Source organism: Diplotaxodon limnothrissa, linkage group LG8, assembly GCF_057381915.1.
Source record: "Diplotaxodon limnothrissa isolate DT_005_m linkage group LG8, D_limnothrissa_male_GT1.1, whole genome shotgun sequence".
Taxonomy (NCBI): Eukaryota; Metazoa; Chordata; class Actinopteri; order Cichliformes; family Cichlidae; genus Diplotaxodon; species Diplotaxodon limnothrissa.
Window position 1 is genome coordinate 32,377,220 of NC_140603.1, and position 17,745 is coordinate 32,394,964.

Consider the following 17,745-nt stretch of genomic DNA (forward strand, 5'->3'; position numbering starts at 1 on the left):
CTCACTGTGGTGATGTAAATATAATATGGCCAATATTATAGTATTGTCAGATTGATTGATTGAGATATATATATATATATATATATATATATATGAATAAATAAAACACCCAGCACGCCCCTGCGGGCGGTTTATCCTTCAAGCTCGGGTCCTCTACCAGAGGCCTGGGAGCTTGAGGGTCCTGCGCAGTATCTTAGCTGTTCCCAGGACTGCGCTCTTCTGGACAGAGATCTCCGATGTTGTTCCCAGGATCTGCTGGAGCCACTCGCCTAGCTTGGGAGTCACCGCACCTAGTGCTCCGATTACCACGGGGACCACCGTTACCTTCACCCTCCACATCCTCTCGAGCTCTTCTCTGAGCCCTTGGTATTTCTCCAGCTTCTCGTGTTCCTTCTTCCTGATATTGCTGTCATTCGGAACCGCTACATCGATCACTACGGCCGTCTTCTTCTGTTTGTCTACCACCACTATGTCCGGTTGGTTAGCCACCACCATTTTGTCCGTCTGTATCTGGAAGTCCCACAGGATCTTAGCTCGGTCATTCTCCACCACCCTTGGGGGCATCTCCCATTTTGACCTCGGGACTTCCAGGTTATACTCGGCACAGATGTTCCTGTACACTATGCCGGCCACTTGGTTATGGCGTTCCATGTATGCCTTGCCTGCTAGCATCTTGCACCCTGCTGTTATGTGCTGGATTGTCTCTGGGGCATCTTTACACAGCCTGCACCTGGGGTCTTGCCTGGTGTGATAGACCCCAGCCTCTATGGATCTTGTGCTCAGAGCTTGTTCTTGTGCTGCCATGATTAGTGCCTCTGTGCTGTCTTTCAGTCCAGCTTTGTCCAGCCACTGGTAGGATTTCTGGATATCAGCCACCTCCTCTATCTGCCGGTGGTACATACCGTGCAGGGGCCTGTCCTTCCATGATGGTTCCTCCTCTCCCTCCTCTTTCTTGGGTTTCTGCTGCCTGAGGTATTCACTGAGCACGCTGTCAGTTGGGGCCATCTTCGTGATGTATTCGTGGATGTTCGTTGTCTCATCCTGGACTGTGGTGCTGACACTCACCAGTCCCCGGCCCCCTTCCTTCCGCTTAGCGTACAGCCTCAGGGTGCTGGACTTGGGGTGAAACCCTCCATGCATGGTAAGGAGCTTTCTTGTCTTTATGTCAGTGGCTTCTATCTCCTCCTTTGGCCAGCCTATTACCCCAGCAGGGTACCTGATCACGGGCAGGGCGTACGTGTTGATGGCCCGGATCTTGTTCTTACCATTCAGCTGACTCCTCAGGACTTGCCTGACCCTCTGCAGGTACTTGGTGGTTGCAGCTTTTCTAGCGGCCTCTTCATGGTTCCCATTTGCCTGCGGGATCCCCAAGTACTTGTAACTGTCCTCTATGTCTGCAATGTTGCCTTCTGGTAGTTCAATCCCCTCAGTTCTGACTACCTTCCCTCTCTTTGATACCATCCGACTACACTTCTCCAGTCCGAACGACATTCCAATGTCATTGCTGTATAGCCTGGTAGTGTGGATCAGTGAATCGATGTCTCGTTCACTCTTGGCATACAGCTTGATGTCATCCATGTACAGGAGGTGGCTGACAACTGCTCCGTTCCGTAGTCGGTATCCGTAGCCAGTCTTGTTAATGATCTCACTGAGGGGGTTCAGGCCTATGCAGAACAGCAGTGGGGACAGAGCATCTCCTTGGTAGATCCCGCACTTGATGGTGACTTGTGCTATGGGCTTGGAGTTGGCCTCTAGTGTTGTACGCCACATCCCCATTGAGTTCCTGATGAAGGCTCTTAGGGTCCCATTGATCTTGTACAATTCTAGGCATTCCAGTATCCAGCTGTGGGGCATTGAGTCATAGGCCTTCTTGTAATCAATCCAGGCAGTGCACAGGTTGGTCAGTCTGGTCTTGCAGTCTCGGCTGATTGTTCTGTCTACCAGTAGCTGGTGTTTTGCGCTTCTGGTATTCTTGCCAATTCCTTTCTGTGTCCCGCAGAAAGGAATGGGTCATGTATTGACCCATGTGCCTGTTCATCTTAGCCGATATGATGCCTGACAGGAGCTTCCATGTAGTACTGAGGCAGGTTATTGGTCGGTAGTTGGAGGGGACCGCTCCCTTCTTGGGGTCCTTGGGGATCAGGACCGTCCGGCCTTCGGTTAGCCATTCCGGGTGTCTCTCGTTAACTAGCAGCTGGTTCATTTGTGCTGCCAGACGCTCGTGGAGTGCAGTCAGCTTCTTCAGCCAGTAGGCGTGAACCATGTCGGGCCCTGGTGCTGTCCAACGCTTCATACTGGAGACCCTTTCTTGGATATCTGCCACTGTGATGGTTACTGGACCCTGTTCAGGGAGGTCGCTGTGGTCAGCCCTCAGATCCTCTAGCCACTGAGCATTGCCGTTATGGGTTGCGTTCAGTACTTTTGACAGTTCACTCTTCGGCCGCTCCATCTTATTAAGGAACTTCCACATACATAAATGTCAATTTCAAAACTCAAGCCCATCATTTAATTTGTTTTTGATTGAAATTGAATATTACTTAAACTCTCTTAAATTAACTTCCAATAAAAAAGGTTTATCATTGATTGAAATTCATTCAGAAATGTTTAACGAATGAGCTGTCACAACTTTCAAGTACAAAGTTATGAAGTCTGTCACATTCTCCCCTTTTGTTTCTTTTTTCCTTTATTTATTTATCCTTCTTATTTCATTGTGCTGTATATTGTTACTCTTATTTGCCTTGTATGTCTACTGTACAAACTGAACTGGAATGACTGTTCGCTTTATAATTTCAATAAAGTTTGGGAAAAAAAAAACCCTCTTCGGCTGCTCCCTTCTGCCGTATTTTGCGGCAAAATTATCCACACCCACCGCCGCGCTATGAATTGTGGGATATATGGGACCACGAAGCGTGCACCGGACCACGCTTGATATTTGGGGAAATCGACGGCGCATTTGAAGTATGCATTTGAAGTACACTTCGAATTGGGACAGCCGTCGTCGCGTGGCGGTGACGTAACCGCACTTAAAATGCGTACTTCAAGCGTGCAGACCCTGAATTGGGACACAGCCAGAGGCTCCGAAGAATTCCAAGAATAAAGTCCCAGAGTGGAAAACTGTCACACCTGCAGATCAAATCACATAACGAAGAAGAGTCCGGGCAAAAAACCACATCTGAACGATTCAAGAAGGAAATCTGAATCTTACAAATCTGACTGGAAGTTTTTTTTTATTATAAAATCTGTAAATAAAAAAAAAAAAAGTCTCTTTCAAAAGTAAAAAAAGTACCAAAGTAACAAAAACCAGAAGAAAGCCAGAAGAATAAATCAGCGTCTGCAGCTCTGATTGGCTGCTGAGAACGCGCGTTTTCTGAGCATCGAGCAGCTTTACGTCACACTTTCAGACTTGGGGCTGACGTGCTCCGAGGATTTTTCCTGACACTGTCGTTTTCCAACCATGTGATGTCACCTCACCTATGACTGGACGCCTGCAGCTCACAGGTGGCAAAGCAAACGTCACCAACAGGAAGTCTGAAGCTCGGTTCAGGTCCTGGTGAGGAATTCTTCATTTCTAACCGCCATCTTCAAATGTTCGAGCAGGCGGTGCCTTAACTGTCGTTAGGAGATTTTACAGCTGTTTCTGCAACTCTGAGTCGACGGGCTGAGGGGCGGCGCCCGGATCAGTTTGGGCTTTTTCAGCAGCGCCCCCCCAGTCCTCTTGGTGGCGCCGTAGTGGGCGCTGGCGGTGACGGAATAGGAGCGTCCGTGCATCATGCGAGCGTTGAGGCCGTTGGCCATAGAGAAGGACTTCAGGTGAGACTTCAGAGCCAGTGGGAGGGGCAACTTGTCGACCAGGTGGACCGGCGTGCAGGAAACGATGGAGCGACAGCAGAGGTCCTGCAGACTGAGCACTGACACACACAGAGAACCAATCAGATTACAGCGCTCACAGAGAAGAACCAATCAAAACAGGGAATCATTATAAATTTATTGTATTTCATGAAAAAACACTTTATCAATAAAGTTATAAAACTTTAGGAAACAAATTGAAATATTGAATATGGAATCATGTATTTGTACAATAACATATGTTTGGATACATTTCCTAATATTTTAGGACTAAAGTCATAAAAATTTAGGAATAAAGTTGTAAAATATTCCAAGAACATTAATTTAGCAATAAATGAATAAGATTATGAAAAACATATTTCAGCAACAAAGTGAAAATGTTGTATTAATAAAGTGACAAATAAAAATAAAGTTGGAATATTTCAGGAATAAAAAGTGTTTTTTCAGGAAAGAGTGAAAGCAGAACGATGTTTTTGTGAATGACGTCTGATTTTATCCTCAGTGAGGCGGAGCCTCCAGCAGAGGGCAGCGCAGAGCTGAACGTCCCATTTTAAAGCTGCATCACAGACCTGCAGGGGGCGGAGCTAATGGCACACCTTTACTGGGCCTCCACAGGCGCTCCATGCCGTGTCTCATCAGCACGATTCGGGCGAGCTCCGTGAACGACTCGGTGATATTGAAGTTGCATAGCGGGCTGACCTCGAAAAAGGTGACGCCCAGTTTCTCGGCGTACACCTGCGCCTGCTCCGTGGTCACTTGACGCTTGTAGGCCAGGTGCAGACGGTTGCCAACGAGGATCTTAGGAACTCCTGGGGCATGCTGGGTAAACGGGGAACAGAAAGGAAAGGGGGATGTGGGTCTTTAAGCACACTCAGTGTTACAGGTGTGTCAGGTGGGGGGAGGCAGCTTAAAGTTAAGGGAAACGTTTGAAGTACAGCAACCTAAAGAGGCACTGCCTCAGCAGGCGTGGGCGCCGTTTTGACTCAGTCAGAGTTTGTGACATCACCGGTCAGCTGTTAGATAACAGGAGAGCGATGGAGAGAGAGCTGACTGCACACACACACGATCGATGGCTCACCTCGTCGATCTCTTTGATCCACCTGTCGATGCCGTCAAACGACCAGCGGTTGGTGATGTCATACACCAGGATGACCCCCTGAAAACAAACAAACTCACACTCTCATCAGCGTGTTTACAGCCTCTACAGATAATCTCACCGTCATTACATCACCTGTTTAAATGAACGCTTAAAGGCTGCATCGCTGGGGGCGTGGCCTCTTTGACTGACAGGTGTGAGCGCCCTGCTCTCGGGCCAGCGGGCCGTTACCTGCTCGCCGTGACTGAAACTACAGATTCAAGATCAACTTTTAGCCTTGCCGTGGCAACAGTGACACCGTTTCCATGGTTACATGTCCTCTAATAGCCCTGATGAGCGACTACAACAGAACAGCTTCATTCAGGGAAACGTGTTTTCTCACACTTCCTGCCACCGCCTGCTGCCAGAGTCACATGGCTCCATGTCCAATCAGGGAGCAGCACTCACAGCTGGTCAGCATCAGCATCTTCAGCCTCGAAACCCCCAAAGCGTGTCTAACACGGTGCTTCAGAGCACGTTTGAAACTAAAAACCAGTTTAAAACTAAAAATGTTATTTGTTCGGAAAATAAGATGAACTCATGTTGATCATTCTGATGATAGAACCGTTACTGCTTTACAGCAGCCCAGGGGTTCGTTTACATTCAGTGAAGGTCAAAGGTCATTAGGAGAATGGAGAACTCACCCCCAGGTTCAGTGAGCGCCCCCCTGTGTTTGTCTGCAGCAGTGCACTCGGTGCTCACCTGTGCTCCTCTGGAATAGGATCGGAATATGGTGCAGAACCGGCCCTGCCCCGACGTGTCCCTGAAACAACACAGACCAGGAGAAGTTAAAGGTCACCGTGGCGACGCTCACGCCTCCAAACAAACATTACTCAGAGTCTTAACTAATGACTGTGAAGCTGAAGGTCAGACTGGGATGAGCTCTCCCGTTGTCCAGCCTTAATGGGAAAGAAAAAACAAACTCCCAGCTTTACTTTGGAGAGCCGTCTCACGGGGCCGACTTCAGCTGCCTGAACGTGAAAAAGGTCCAAACACAGGAAGCCGAGCACAGAGCCAGTGGTGTGGACTTTGGTCTCGACCCTCTCAGACCGGTGACAGTGTGCGTCCTGGTTTTAAGGGTTCTGTCATGAAGTCGTGGACAGATTAGGATTGAAGTGTTCCCGAGGCTCTGGAGGAAGTGTGCACAGACATGGTGGGCTGGGTTCTCCCCTCACTCTTATTGTGAAAGGTCAGTGCTTCCTTCAGTTCAGGTAGAGTCGTGGTTTCTTTCTGTTGTTGTGTTTGACTGGATTCAGAGACTCGAAGCTGCCCAGTGTCTCAAACTCCTGTTAAAAACCTGCTTTTTTAAGCACACAGTCGTATTTACTGCTGATTTCAGCTGAGGCTGTTTTAATTGTGCACCTGCTTCACATTTTCCTACAAGATTTAAGACATGAAAGGTGGCTCAAGACTTTTGCACAGCAGCGTCCTGACTGTGGTGATGAACATGTGCACAGATGCTTGTCTCCGCCTCCTCCTGCAAGCGTAGCGCGCTCTGTGGGTTTGTTGTTCCTGTCCACAGTAAGAAACGCGAGTGTGTCTGAGCACCACAGCAGGGGTTTGCTTGGCTCATGAGCACGCGGGCGGGGAAAAGATGGCCGCCAGTTATCAAAGTCAGAGCGGCAGATCCAGACAGGATCATCACACACACACACACAGCGTCGCGTCCTCTTAAACATCAAAGCGGCAGACTGAACATGTGACGGCGCCTCGGCTGAAACACGTTTCTACAAACACGAGCGAGTTTGTGCAGAGCAGCAAACCGTCATCACAGAAACAAACTGAGTAGATTTACTCGAGTACAGCTCCGCTGATTTCATCCAATGACATCTTTTATGCCAAAGTAAAAGCATCAGTGCTGCAGATGCTCTTATGATGGCATCATCATCCTGGACTGGTCCTTCAAAATAAAAGTCCTGGTCACTTCCAGGTTAGTTTGTGTGACGTGTCCAGCAGGGCGGGTCACACGCATCTTGTGTGGTTACGCTTTTACGGTGTTCGCCCTCTGATGACGACATCCTGTCAGCTGCAGCATCAAAGGAGGTTTTGAATCAGACCTGCTGTCAGTGTCACATTAAGGCTTTTAATCATCATAAGTTATTTTCTTTCCACTTTTATCCACCACACACCGCTCAGGCTGTGCTGTCAGCTGCATTCCTCTCAGTTTCTTTGGACATAAAACTGAAACGTCAAACTAAAACTGAAGGAATATTTTCACTGAGTGAAGCGAGCCTTTAACACCCGTCAGGCTGAAGCTGGATGAAGCTCAGTACCTGAAAAAGCTTTTTATTGGGTAAACGGGCCTCACATGCCTCCTGTATATTTTGGTTGTCCTCTGCTTTCTTTCCACACAGACTGATAACATGAGACGTAGGCAGCCGTGTGAACGACGGCGTGTTCGTACCAGAGCTGCAGCTTCACTCTTCTCCCGTCCAGGAGGATGGTGGTCGTCTTGTAGTCGATTCCTGAAAAACAGCAGAAGGAAAGATTCAGATCAAACCAACGAGCAGCAGTTTTAGATCCAACGTGCCAAACATCTCAAACATGCATCACAAACAGTGGCGGTCCGAGCCTGTTTGGCGCCCTGGGCCCAGCAAATGGGCATCAGAAAACCGATCAGTGCCTATGCCATCCCCAATATACGCTGGCATGACGTCGCAGCAGCATGAGTACGAGCAATTTTTTTTTTTTTTCCGCAGATGCCCGTGATGCCGCCCCGGGCAACCGCCTGTGTTGCCTGTATCAAAAACCTCTACTGATCACAAATAACATCAAATCAGAAAAGAATGACTTTGACTGTGATGAATGAATTTGTGAGGGCCAGCCAATCAGAACAAACAAAGGCACAGTATTAGAAGGAATCGTCAATCATGCAAAGCACTGCAGCAGGTCTGAGCAGATACAGCGGTTCATGAGGAGTTCACGTCCATGGCTTTATGTTGCTAAACCACGTTGTTCAGTTTAGGCTGTAAAAACAGTTTGCTCTGAATAAGGACTTGCTCAGCTTTAGTTAGTAACTACATTTAATTAAAGGGTTATTCGTGAAACCCTCATATATTCATGAACACTTTCACCAGAGCCCTGCAGCTGCCCAAATCCAGGTGTGATGCTGGGTATTCAGAGCGTCCTGTGCAGGTGTGTGGTTTCTCTCCAGCTTGTTACTGGTTAGCCGCTAATATCAGGCGACTCTCACAGGGGACAAAAGCAGAAAGCAGCTCGTCTCTTCTGTAACTGTAATTATTATTAGCTTCCTGAAAATAACCACAGCGCACTTTGACGCGTCGACACACGCGGCACACGCTCACCGTCACGTATGTCACGGGAAAGCTGCTGGGTGCAGGAAGCAGGGCTGGACTGGGACAAAAAAATCGGACCGGCCCACCAGGTATTATAGGAAAAACCATAAAGCCTTTGAATGAAAACACTGTTGTGACAGTGATGTACAGTCTTGTTGGTATATGCATGATTCCTATACATTTTACATCATACTAAAAACTTTGGTTGTAAGATTCAGATAATTATTTATTAAAAGCGAAACATTTTAAATGAGAATAAGAAAGTATGTCTTTGTGCCCCCCTCTCCCTGTTAATGCCCTACCTGCCCCCGTGGCAAAGCTTTGCTAGACCCGCCCCTGCACAGTTACCAGCTGTCAGATACTTAGAAAAGGATCCTGGTGTTATTTGTCTCTCAGAAACAGTTCATAACTTCCCTTCAATTCAGCTGATACTAGAAACTAATATTAAATAAATTCTAACAACAGCTGATCAAGCTTAAACGTGCTGCTGTTGTTTAGCGCGACATCAGCTGGTTTCTTCTTTCTGGCGCAAAGTGGGCGATAAACAAACAAGAGAGAAAAGCCGATCAGCTGATCATTGATCAGTTTCATGATTGAAGTAGCAACAGGAGAGAGAGGGGAGAGGATGAGAGGAGAAGAGGCACGGTTGGCAGTTACTAACTAACCTTATGAATAAAATAAAGTTCACTATCAGTAACATCATAGCACCACCCAGCTGTATAGAAACTCCGTCATGCTAGCTAGTAGCAGTACGAGTTATTGTAACTGACTGTAAAAAGTCAGCACAACAAAAATAAACTAAACTTGGTTCATATCTGACCCAGATAGACTGCAGCTCATAACTTCTTACCTGGAGTTCAGTTCACCGCCTCGGGGCTCTGCTCCTCCTGCCTCCCCTTCCCCTCATCCACCTGCTGGCCTCTGTGGAAGCTCCGCCACAGCCACCAGCAAACAACTGAGTTGTTTTTACACATCTGCCAGCATCTGGCCAATCCACCACCTCTCATTGTTTATACCGTTACAAAAATCAAAATCAAAAATCACCATGGCCCACAGGCAAATGCCTGTATGCCTGATGGCCAGTCCAGCTATGGCAGGAAATAGGAGATTCCGGGGGATGATGCTGCCCTAAGCCCAGTACTACTATGATAGAGTGCTGATGCTAGTGGGACGGCCTTCTGTGGTCCTCCATCAATGACCTAAGATGGTTCCAGTGTCACTTTGACACAGTTTACAGTATATGTGCTTAACTATTAATGACACAAACGACTGGTGTGATATGACTCCGTCTCTCTGACCCAACACTGACAACAGGATTAACTTTGACCATTTTTGCCTCTTTTGTGGGGCAGCAGCTTCACCTACACCCACATGTAGACCACAACTGCTTCCTCGTAGTGACAGCTACACGCACAAAGATGTGGAGCGAGCTCTTAGAGCAGCTTCAGCAGAGGCTGATTGCACGGCGTCTACCAGCACTGAAACGAAACTGCTCTGACTAAAACAAAATGAGCTTTACATTTCACGTGTACTTGTTAAGATTTGAATCTTAAGTCATTTTTTTATTCATTTACTAGTTTTGACTAGTAAAAGCATAAAAGCAAAAACAGACAATACTAAATTATGAATACTGATTCCTGTGTCCATGCAGGTTGAATCCCAGCCAATCCCTGCACAGAAATGTCCAAAGATGAGTTAATAATTCTAAGAATTCAACTGCTCAACGAACAGACAGAGGGCTCCCTGATAACTGACTATAAATTAATAATGTGCTATTAGCAAAGAACAAACAGTGAAAGCCAGCTCCTCGTATCGAACACGTATATGAAAATATCTGCGGGAGAATATCCTGAGAGAACAAGACGTGATATAACGTAGGAGTTATTCTGGGAGACGTAAGCCCCACCGACACACGCTGTGTCCAAGTTATTGCACACACACACTCTGGTGTGCATGATGCATGAAGGGAAAGTGGAGTTACATAACAGGCTAAAACAGAAAGGTCTGCTGACAGATGTCTAAACAGCAGAGCGCTGGGAAACGTAGCTGCTGCAGGGTGACAATAAGAGCTCCATGATTCAGTTTAAACACCAGCAGGCCCGAGTGCACGAAACAAGATTCCTTTATTCAAATCTGCACAAATTGATTCATCTTTGTTCTTTCAGTGTGACACAATAACTCCTAAGTACAGGAGGCGTTACTGAGACTTGTCTACAAGAGTGTGAGTCAACTGATTTCACAAAGTTCTGTGTTTTTATTGTATAAACAAATAAATAAGAAGAATAAAACAAACATTGAAATCAAACAAAGCAAACTAACAGTAAACAGTTTCCAACAATAACAAATAAACTGGATTAGAAATAAAATTAAATTTAAAAATATAAAACTGCAAAACTCTGATTAGCGGTTGTTTGTAGCTTAGCCACACTACAGTTAAAACAGCCTTGTAGTGCACAAAAATAATAAGCAGCTTCTTATCTTACATTAGCTTCATGTCCTGCTCTCAGATATTAGCCACGCTAACACTACGATACGTTAGCTGACGTTAGTCGAGAAAATCATCTTTTTATGTTGCTCTAGCTTCATTTACTGCTGTTAGCCTATTTAAGGTTTACCTTATCTAAGCTAATGTCACATTAGCACGCTATCTGATAGCTTTGTGTCCCATTAACTAAGAATTGATAACTTAGCCACATTAGCATTGTGTTAGCTTCACAGTAGGGGTGGGTTTTGATGATCGATTCATCGATTAAAATCGATCCTGGCTTGGATAACGTGATATCGATTCATTAAAATCCTGAATCGATTTTTTAATATAAATTTATTTTGCCCGAAACGCCAGAATCTCAGGTTAAACCTCACAAAATTTCAACAACTACCAAACAGCTAAAACAGTAAATGAGAGCAGGAACACGGCTTCTGCACAAAGACGTGAACACAAAGCGCCGACGCATCAGAATCAGTGAGATGTGACTTTCTCACCGACGGCACGGACACGGTCGGGGCTGAAAGCGACAGCTCGCTGATTCTGATGTGTCGGCGGGTCGAGCTTTGTGTTCACGCCCTTTTTGCGCTGATTCTAAAGCTGCAGGTTTTATCTCTCTCCAAACAATATTGACCGAACCAGCAGCAAAAGAAGATCCAAACTACGCTTCACACAAACATGAATTCACTCTGACTTTTGCTGCTTTGCTTCCACCAGGATAAAATCACACTTCATGCACAGCTCTCTCTCTCTCTCTCTCTCTGTTTTCTGCATTATTCGCTTGCTTGTTACGCACAAGTCTACTGTTGTTTACAGCCTGTCAGCCGCTGTTTTTTTCCTTTTACTTACTTCCGAAAAGAAAACCTAATTTCTGCCGTTCAATACTGAACAAATTTAAACTTTTTAAAATTATACAAAATGCAAAACGCTGTGTCTGTAATAAAACCGCTGTTACGTCAGAGGTGATGTTCATATGTTGATTAATGGTTTTCTTTCGTTTTTGATGTACTGCAGAATATTTTTATAAAATCCAGAACAGGAAAATCAACTTCATGTTTTTCTGTTTTATCCTCAGTTACTTTGACACAAAGGCCTCGCTGTGATGCTCACACCTTTGATAAAGTCTCAAAAGTGTCAGCTTCCTTTTTATAGATACAAAAATATGTAAATGTACTGATCTGAATTATAATATTGCTGACTGTCTGAGGCAAAATTTCCCAGATTCGAATCGAATCGATTCGGGACTTTGTGAATTGGAATCGAATCGATTCTAGAAATCAGTGACGATATCCAGCCCTACTTCACAGCCTGATGTTGGCCCTTCTTGTGTTAGCTCTGTGTTATAATTGAGTCTGAATAATAAAACAGGCAGTATTATGGTACAGATTACCCCTCTTTAAGTTTTCTTGTAACACCTGGGCGAGCAGCCACACGGATCATTTTATCAGACTGTTAGTAACTCTGTTTGGGAACTGAGGGGAGATTTGGACTCACAGATGGTTAATGATGTCAGAGGTTCTGCCGTGCTGCTGCGTTTTGTTTCAAACAGAAATATGACCACTTACATCTTTGTGTGCCATCTGTAAAGAAGTCCTCACAATCAGTTCAAACCCAAACAAACACATCACCTCTAACAGTATTCTTCATGCATAGTGAAGGTCGGCCTATCTGTAAGAGCCGGTTCACACTGGAGGAATGAGTCAGCCTCTCCTGGCAGCACCAGCAGCATCATTATACCCCCACCGAGCAGCTCGCAGCAGCACCACCACAACCACACAAACACTCTCACAGTGCACATTTGGAGTAGATGGGAGAGTGGAGTGTTTTTGTGGAGTTACACAACACTCAGAAGGATGTTATAAAAGAGCCGATCGTGGCGTTCAGACCGTAAACAAGCGCTTGGCCCGTCTTCGCGTGTCTCATTTGGGAGTAATTATCAACGGCTCATAAAAGCACAGAGAATAAACTAGCAAGCTGTTTGTGTGCATTTTTCCGAGCTCGCGTCAATGCTAATCAAGGCTTCCCCATGTGGTCTGGCTCAGCTTTGCACTGCAGCCAGCTCTTCTCTGGACTCGGCAGGAGAGCAAAGCCCCCTCCTGGACCTGAGAGCCAGAAATCGTCCCACAGTTTCACCACAGCTATGTCTGTGTGCCGTCATGCCTCCCGTTAGAGGAGATGACCCAGAAACAGCAGAAGCCTGCGGTTTTCCATCAGCCTGAAACCGTCCTCACACCAAGGAAAACCCAGAAACGGCACGACTCGAGGCCTCTGCTGATGTCGCTGCTACTGATTAATTCACCCAACGGTCATCACGTCTGAGAGACCAAAGACAAAAAATTACTAAACAAAAACTGATTTCTGTTCATCAGCAGTGTCACAGCTGAGGTTCATCAAACATTCAGATCAACATGTCCAACGTAGTTCCTCCAGAAAACCACAGACCTCTAGTTTTCCTGTTACTGTATCAATGAACACTTTATCCTACAGTTTCCACAGTTTCTCAGAACCCAGGATGTGTGTTCAAAACCAATTTACTGCATGAAAGGACAAGGGCCCAACAGTATGGTGCAAACTGCGCCCAGTACAGAGGCAGCTGCATTATAGTGCTAACATCTGCACAGGTAGCATGCTAACACTTAGCTAGCCAAGAACCCAGACTGATGGTAAAGCTGGGTGTATGCAGACCCCGGCCCAGCAGCCAGAGCCTGAACATCAACGGGTAACAAACTGATGAGCAGTCAGCCTGCAGCCTGTTCCTACCAGTTCAGAATCACCGTGGTGACCACTCCAAAGTGTCTTTGTGCTGGTTTCCATCTTTGCTTTTTGTTCATCCCTGAACAATAAAAGAAAGAGCGTACCTGTGTCCTCATGAGGACTGTGTTTCAGGACAATTTACGGAGTAATGAGAAAGCAATGGAAAAAAACCTTTCTTCAGCGTAATTAAGTAACGCAGCACATCACTTTTAAGCAAAGTAATGAGTAATGTGTAATGGATTACTTTTTTGAGTAATGATTTTGCTCCATATTGTAATTCTTTGCTTCAGAATAGTTCAGAATAATCCTTCATCTCATACGGAGACAGCTGGCTGCCCCTCACAACAGAAGGTTTAAATAGCAAGTGGGCGGGGCTTCTGTGCCTGAGATTGACCATATAAGGATATAACCTCCCTATGACATCATACAAAGCCAACACCATAAAAAACTGGTGTAAACTGAGTGTTTAGATCTGAGCTTTGGTCTCATAGTGATTAATGAACATAGGCTGAGCTGATTATTGTCACTGGGACAGCAGATAGATGTCATTTCACTGTTAGGAGACACAAATATTACTGATGGCGTAGCTGTGTGGAATATTTTAAAAACAGGATAATTGGATAAAACTTACTACAGATTTTTATACATTTTCTATTTTTTGAATTTACTTCTTTCACTTCAGAATTAGACATGAGAGTACAGCCTTCCTTCCTCCAGGATGATTCAGAGACCATGTGGGTGTTTTTCTGCATCCACAAAGCATGGCACTGGCCTGTCATCTGTGACCTTTGACCTCCTCACTGCAGGCTGTGGCTGGTGATGTCAGCAGACCTTTTTATGTGCAGGGGAGATTTTTTGGCGTGTGAGGACTCATCTCCTGAGCCAGCAGACTGTTCTCTGCTGGTAAATCGTTTTCTGTCCAAGTATAAAACATGAAAACACGTCTGCTGTAAACAGGTGAGTAACATCACCTGCTGCTGCTGCACGTCACGTCTGACCACGGTGGAGCTCAGATCATCTATGAAACTGTCCTAAAAGCTCAGTTTGGACTTTTCTGCAGAGAGATGACAGCCGTGTGCAGGATGTTACATATTTAAATATGAAATCAGTTTTTATGACAGCAGGTTGAGCATGTGGTCATGTGACTCGTGAGCACAGTGTGTTACATCGTGTGTCAGCACGTGAACTTGGAGAGCTTCAACTCCTGTCACCCTCCTGCAGGCCGAGCATGAGTCATGAGCAGCTGCCTGCCAGCGCCACACACAGACACACACAGACGTACACACACACACAGACACACAGACACACACACACACACACACACAGACACACACACACACACGCACACAGACACAGACACACACACACACACACACACACACACACACACAGACGTACACACACACACACACACACACAGACGTACACACACACACAGACGTACACACACACACAGACACACAGACACACACACACACGCACACACACACACACAGACGTACACACACACACACACACACAGACGTACACACACACACAGACGTACACACACACACAGACACACACACACACACACACAGACGTACACACACACACACAGACGTACACACACACACACACACAGACGTACACACACACACACACACACACACACACACAGACGTACACACACACACACACACACACAGACGTACACACACACACAGACGTACACACACACACACAGACACACAGACACACACACACACGCACACACACACACAGACACACAGACACACACACACAGACGTACACACACACACACACACACACACACACACAGACGTACACAGACACACAGACACAGACACACACACACACGCACACACACACACACACACACAGACGTACACACACACACAGACACACAGACACACACACACAGACGTACACACACACACACACACACACACACACACACAGACGTACACACACACACACACACACACACACACAGACACACACACACACACGCACACAGACACACACACACACACACACAGACGTGTACACACACACACACACACACACACACACACACACACACACCATGGCAACACGGCTTCAATATTACAAACTAAAACGGTGTGTGGAGCTTCTAATGCTTCCCAGAACAAAGCAACACTTCACTGCAGTTCCTCTGACGTCCACAGGGGGCAGGCTCTAAAACCAGCCAATCACCACTGTTGAGTGACATCACAGTGATTATGTCCAGTTTTTATACGCAGTGGATCCAAACCATCAGTTAGTTGGATGGTGTCTGCTCACCAGAGAACAATGCATATCTTAACAACTATGGCTCTTATTTTGAAAGAGTAAAACTTGTGAACCAGTTAAAATGCTTTCAATAATAAAATACACTCAGCTGTTTATTAAAGTAAACGTGAATACATTTATTTATTTTTAAGAATAAACTTGTGAACTTATTTCACAAAAACAGCTTTTTCTTGTAAACTTTAATCACTAACTTTCATTTTTCAACTCAGAATAAAATCTTTTCATAAGGACTAATAATAACTAATAATAACATAATTCTTTTCTTTTCATAAAGCTTTGATGTCAGAGAGGCTGCTGTGGACTGGAGCTCTGATGGAGGCGCTTAAAGTTTGAGTGAACATGAAGTCAGACTCCTGATGGAGGACTCGGTGTCAGCAGCCTCCACAGAGATCACCGGACAGCTGACCCTACTCCCCCCACTCACCCATGTTGTAGCCGTACGGGGACTCGGTGGCTCCGTCCTGCAGGCTGGCCAGGATCTCGCCCTTCCCCACGTCGCTGTCGCCCACCAGCAGGAACTTGAGCAGAAAGTCGTAGGCGCGCGCCGGGCTGCTTCTGTGGCTCATGCTCGCGGCGGGTGACGGCTGTGGTGTCCCATCCTGAGATGAGAGCAGGCTTACACCTCTTTCCCCCGCACTCAGACTGGAGCGTGTTCAGGAGCTGCTCGGAGCGCGTCCAGCTGTGCCATCGGCGCGCTTTTACGCACGACAGTAAAAATCCTCTGCAGGTTCAGGTCCAGGTCTGCTCCCGGACTGAGGAGCAACGGGAGGGTGTTTATCTCGGTTCGATTGGGTAATCGTTCGAGTTGCTAGGGCAACCTTGAGTCAGGATTGGACGTTGGAGACGTCCATCAGCGAGCGGGACAAGCTGTGCGTTTGGCTCACTAAGTGACGTCAAGCTGAACAGAAATAGAAAAGGCAACAATTTCCTGTTTGGATTGAGAAAATAAAAGCATGACAGCGGCTGGGCGGAAGAGATGCTTTACACAGGAGCAGTCTAGAGATGAGCCTTCGGACAGACAGCAGTCCGGGTTTGATGAGGCTGATGTTCAGATCAACAAGTGCAGCACTCGGAGCAGACTGAGGTTATATTTGCAGGAGATATTTCATGATGTCCATCTGCGTCTCTCTGAGTTTTGTGAAGCAGTGACTGTTGGAAATGTCTTAATGCAGTCGAAGGAAGAAGTTTTCCTCCATCAGCTCACACTCGAGTAACCAATCACTGACTGAAAGCGTGACAATGTTATTTATACAGCACCAACTCACAACAGCAGTCACCTCAACAACATGTTTTTGGCTGTTTTGGCCGTGCCCACCCTGACAAAGATGAATGACATATTTGGTTGCTGTAAAACCACAAACTCTGTGGCAGGGTTGGTCCTTCCCGGGAGTAGGGAGTGGGGGAGTTATCTTTTTTTGTGTTGTGCTCTGGTTTCCCAGAGGCCGAGGCACAATAACAGCAACAGCAGATATAAATTCCTAACTTCCTGACAAATAGACCACAGTCTGTCAGACTCGGCCCCCACCGGTCCAGCACCATCACACTCAGCACCGGGTCTCCACAAGGATGTGTTTTGAGTCCCCTCCTGTTTACGCTCTACACATCCGACTGCTCCCCTACCCATCTCTCAAACACCATCATAAAGTTCGCGGATGACACCACAGTGGTTGGACTCATCTCAAGGGGGGATGAGTCGGACTACAGAGATGAGGTCAACAGACTGACTGAGTGGTGTTCAGTTAACAACCTCCAACTGAACACCACGAAAACTAAAGAACTTATCTTGGACTTCAGGAAGGGCAGAGCAGACCCGGCCTCACTCTACATCCACGGGAACTGTGTGGAGAGGGTACGCTCCATGAGGTTTCTGGGCGTGCAGATATCTGACGACCTCTCCTGGACTGCAAATACTA

The 17,745-nt window shown here is 46.4% G+C and overlaps 1 protein-coding gene across 1 annotated transcript; it reads right to left on the reverse strand.

The window, feature by feature from the left end:
• Positions 1-3,522: 3,522 nt before the first annotated feature.
• Positions 3,523-16,528, reverse strand: rab40b (RAB40B, member RAS oncogene family). The gene is made up of 6 exons (XM_085361126.1): positions 16,257-16,528; positions 7,386-7,446; positions 5,684-5,744; positions 4,925-5,002; positions 4,443-4,665; positions 3,523-3,908 (listed from the first exon to the last, which is right to left on the reverse strand). The coding sequence occupies exons 1-6, from the start codon at positions 16,396-16,398 to the stop codon at positions 3,616-3,618; spliced, it is 858 nt and encodes a 285-aa protein (XP_085217252.1). The 5' UTR covers positions 16,399-16,528; the 3' UTR covers positions 3,523-3,615.
• Between the last annotated feature and the right edge of the window lie 1,217 nt (positions 16,529-17,745).